The 4,186-nt window shown below is 46.0% G+C and overlaps 1 protein-coding gene across 1 annotated transcript; it reads left to right on the top strand.

The window, feature by feature from the left end:
- Positions 1-1,299: 1,299 nt before the first annotated feature.
- LOC137839191 (uncharacterized) lies at positions 1,300-2,295 on the top strand. Its single transcript, XM_068648317.1, has 2 exons — positions 1,300-1,896; positions 1,960-2,295. The coding sequence occupies exons 1-2, from the start codon at positions 1,300-1,302 to the stop codon at positions 2,293-2,295; spliced, it is 933 nt and encodes a 310-aa protein (XP_068504418.1).
- Positions 2,296-4,186: the final 1,891 nt, after the last annotated feature.

Here is a 4,186-nt window from a genome sequence, read left to right as displayed (position 1 = left end):
GGCCCATGGACGTGGCTGGTATCACAATGTCCATGATCACCTGAGAGAATGGCATGGGGCGAGCCCTAACTAGAACTGCATTTTGTTGAACTCTTCAACAATTCCAAGGTTCCATCTATTGATCCTTAGCCCAGAGTACTTTATGTTGAATCAAGTGTGTTGAAGCTTTGAAGAATCCAAATCCCTTGAGTTTGATGGAAGGCTGGATGTGCTTGCTGTTGCTGAGGTGTTTTAGAATAGGATATGGGGTAGATTATCTGTGTAAATCCACTCTTGATTGAATCCAAAGCTTAAGTATTCTCAAACCTTTTAATTGAAAGTGTTTTTCAAACTAAGTGAAAAACAACCTGTTGTTTTGTCGAAACAACCGATTGTTTTATACTTAGGTGTTTTGAGAAAGGTTGAAAACTGTTTTTGATGGTTGACTTGTAGTCAAACCCAAACAACCGATTGCTTGTTTTCAAACCATAACAAAAAACTGTTTTGTGCTTTTATTGAGCTTTAAATGATTTTATAACTGAATGCGCTCTTGTTGTAAATGCTTTGACCAGTCTTTGAAAGCAATAAATAGTTTATTAAGCTTTTGTAACAAAAAACAACTTAGATTAAATCATAGAAAAACATATTTGAGTTTTCAACTGATTTGGGTTTTTCAAGAGTTGAAAGATTGCTTTGATCAAGAGAGAGTGGAATAGGATTTTCATCTTGTATTGATTTCAGATCATTCTGTAACAAGTGTAATCCTTCTGTACTTTGTGTAAACTCTGATGTGATAGGCCAAGAAGTGTTGTGTGCTCTTGAGGTTGTCAAGATCAGCAGTCTTGGTGGTGTATGAGCTGAGCCAAAGGAAGTGTGTGTCTTGAGGGGATCAAGGTCACTTCTTTGGTGGTGTTTGTAAGTAATCTAGGTTTGATTGCTTACTGGATTCCCCCAGTGGTTTCTGGGAAGACTGGATGTAGCTCTTGGTTTAAGAGTGAACCAGTATAAACTGTGTGTGCAATCTCTCTATCCTTAAACTCTTTAATTTCAGTTTGTATATTTTAACTGGTATAAACAACCGATTGTTTCTGCGAAACAACTGATTGTTTTTCTGGTGATGTGCTAAATTGCTTTGTGTTTTTGGCAACCTGAGTTCTTAATCAAGTTTTCTCAAAGGAATTTCATTCTAGACTAAAAAGTTTGCGAAAACCCTCTTTAAACCATTCACCCCCCCTAGTTTAAAGTCATACATTCTAACAGTACTGATTCTCTGATTTCTCCTATTTACTTGATTCTTAACTCTTCTTCTTTGGTGCAAGCATGGTGTTGAACGCAGACAAGCGGGCAAGACTAGTTGGGGTCTTGTTTGTTCGTGACAACGCAACCACTGGCAAGGCAGGTACCTCTGCATATCCTGCCCCGCCTGCCTCGCCTGCCTCCCCTACTGCTCCTCTTGCACCCTCTGTTCAGACCACTCCAACCCCTACTTCGCCACATGCCACACCTGCTTCCCCTCATGCCGCACCTGCCCTCGCTTCCCCAGCTCCAATTGCGGTCGTTCCTCTGGCCACAATCAAGGCTTCTCCACCTCCATCCCCCCTAGAGAAAAATAAAGGGGTGGTGCTCATCGCTTCTGATGATGTGGAGGGCTCTGCTTTCGAGAGGAGGAAAACAACAATGGTAGCCACCTCTAACTCCTCTTCTGCCAGGCGTCCTGCCTCAGTAAGGGACAACCCTCCAAGCGCCTCCTCACCTCTAAACTTTCTTGCTCTTGATGAAGGAGTCGAGACTGTTCCAGAGCCTACTCCTGCACCTGCCCTTGAGCTTCCCCTGGTCCTCCAACAAATCCTGAGAGGCTATCAACAAGAGACCATGGGGAACTTTGCTGATGAGGCCCTGACAGACGAACTGGCTCAAGTAAAAGAGCAAATGGCCAACCAGGCTTAGAGCTTCTTTATCCAGGAAATCGCACTAACTCAGGAGTTGGGTGTTCTTCGAAAGGCTGAGTTGGAGGCTTACAAGAAGCTTCACAATGAAGGCCAGAAGTACACGACATTACTCAGCAAAGTGGTGCCACTACGCATTGAGGTGGTGGAACTCAAAGAAGCTGCTGAGGCCAACAAAGCCAAAATGGCCAGCCTTGAAGAGCGCTCTGTTACCCGGGAGATGCATCTGGGTAAGGTTGAAACTAAACTTGCTGAAAAGACTGAAGCCCTTGAGAAAATCAAGGAGGAGCTTGCTGGAAAAACTGAGGCCCTTGAGAAAATCAAGGAGGAATTTGCTGAGCAGGCCAAAATCTTTGAGGAGACCAAGTGAGAGCTTTCAGAGAAAGTTGAAGCCCTTGCCAAAGCTAAGAAAGAGATGGTTGCCCAAGATGAGAGCTTCGAGAAGGCTGAGGAAGAACTCCTTAACGACGTTGTTGATGCCTATGTTGCCGGGTTTGAAGATGCCTTGGCTCAGGTTGTTTGCAAACATCCTGGGATGGACACTTCGCCCTTTGCCACGGCGAACCACGCGTCGATGGACAAGTCGTGCCGAGGCCTTCTCAACAAAATGTCGTTTAGCTTTTAGGCTTTAAGTCTGTACTCTTAAGAACATTTGTACTTTGAATGTAGCTTAGAACTTAATTATCAATGTTTACTCATTTCTACTTCCGCTTTTACTTGCCTTTTTACTTACAGCGTTTCTGATGCTGCCTTCATACCGTACTCTTACAATTCTTTAGGACTTTGAACTTTAGGAAGCACGTCTTCTCACCTTCTTCCTCTATCTTTCTTAGTTACTTGTCAAAGAAGAGAACATGCATGGACCCTCTAACGCCCTTGTTTTCACCTCTTGCTTCGGGAAAGGTACTTCTTTGCTTTGACACTTACTTGTACTTTGCGGTCTCGAGGTTTCTACCTCCAAGGCGCGTTTCTGGCCTCATGTTCACTTAAAGGTGAAGGAGGAATTAATTGGTCGGAGCCTACTGTTTGTACTTGGTGCCCACGCTCGGGGAGGAGGCATCCTGAAGGAAGCTGCCACTCCCCCTCGAGGTGTCTAAACACCTAGACAACTGGTGCACTTGGTGCCGACGCTCGAGGAGGAGGCGTCCCGAAGGCTACTGCCACTCCCTCTCGATGTGTCTAAACACCAAGACGACAAGTGCACTTGGTGCCCACGCTCGAGGAGGAGGCGTCCCAAAGGCTACTGCCACTCCCTCTCGAGGTGTCTAAACACCAAGACGACAAGTTCATTACCAGTCAAATTTTGCTAGTCACGCTTGATGCCTACACTCGAGGAGAGGCGTAGCATAAGGTGCTACCATTCCTTCTCGAGGTGTCTAAACATCAAGGCAACGAGTTCGTTTCTTACTGAACCGTGTTGTCCGCGCCTGGTGCCCACACTCGAGGAGGAGGCGTTCCAAAGGGGACTGCCACTCCCTCTTGAGGTGTCTAAACACCAAAGCGGCGGCGTTCTCCCCTGCATCGTACAAAAAACTCAGGAATACTTGAAAATGTAATTTTTTATTGGGTGACCTCATTAAAAAAACCTTGTAAGGAAAAAAGAGTGTTCCCTTAAATTGTATACTATGCAAGAGTTTTTAACTGAAATAAAACTTGAGGTTGGTTGCATTCCAGGTATGAGGAATGCGGCCTCCCTCTAAGGTCTCGAGCCTGTACGTCCCATTTCCTAGGACTTCTGTCACCCTAAAAGGGCCAGTCCACTTGGGGACAGCTCGTTCTCCAATTGGTATGGGTGAGCCTTCCGCATTACCAAGTCAGTGACTTGGAACTGTCTGGGCTTTAGCTTGGAATTGTGCTTATGCTCCACCCTTCTCTTTACTGCTTCAGCCTTGATCCTCGCCTCCTCTCTCACCTCGTTCAGCAGATCCAGGTTCACCCTTCTCTCTTCATTGGACTCCTGAGCCACGAAGCTCTGGAAGCGTGGTGAGCTCTCCCGAATCTCAACTGGGATCACTGCGTCTGACCCGTACACCAAGCTGAAAGGTGTCTCTCCGGTGGTGGACTGAGGCGTGGTGTGGTATGCCCACACTATTCTAGGAACCTCCTCCGCCCAGTTTCCTTTAGCTTTCTCGAGCCTCCTCTTCAGACCCCTAAGCAGGATTCTGTTGGTGGACTCTACCTGCCCATTTGTTTGAGGAACGCCTCCTCACACTCTACGGTCCACACAAACCGGCTATTTCTTCTTAAACAATGGAAATAAG

The sequence above is a fragment of the Phaseolus vulgaris genome, chromosome 3, assembly GCF_000499845.2.
Source record: "Phaseolus vulgaris cultivar G19833 chromosome 3, P. vulgaris v2.0, whole genome shotgun sequence".
Taxonomy (NCBI): Eukaryota; Viridiplantae; Streptophyta; class Magnoliopsida; order Fabales; family Fabaceae; genus Phaseolus; species Phaseolus vulgaris.
This window is presented reverse-complemented; position numbering and strand designations above follow the sequence as displayed.

Excerpts from the sequence above, each read along its gene's own strand:
- LOC137839191 (XM_068648317.1), top strand. The coding sequence starts at position 1,300 with ATGGTGTTGAACGCAGACAAGCGGGCAAGACTAGTTGGGGTCTTGTTT. Across the intron at positions 1,897-1,959 it reads TGACAGACGAACTGGCTCAA|GAGTTGGGTGTTCTTCGAAA; the intron begins GTAAAAGAGCAA and ends GCACTAACTCAG.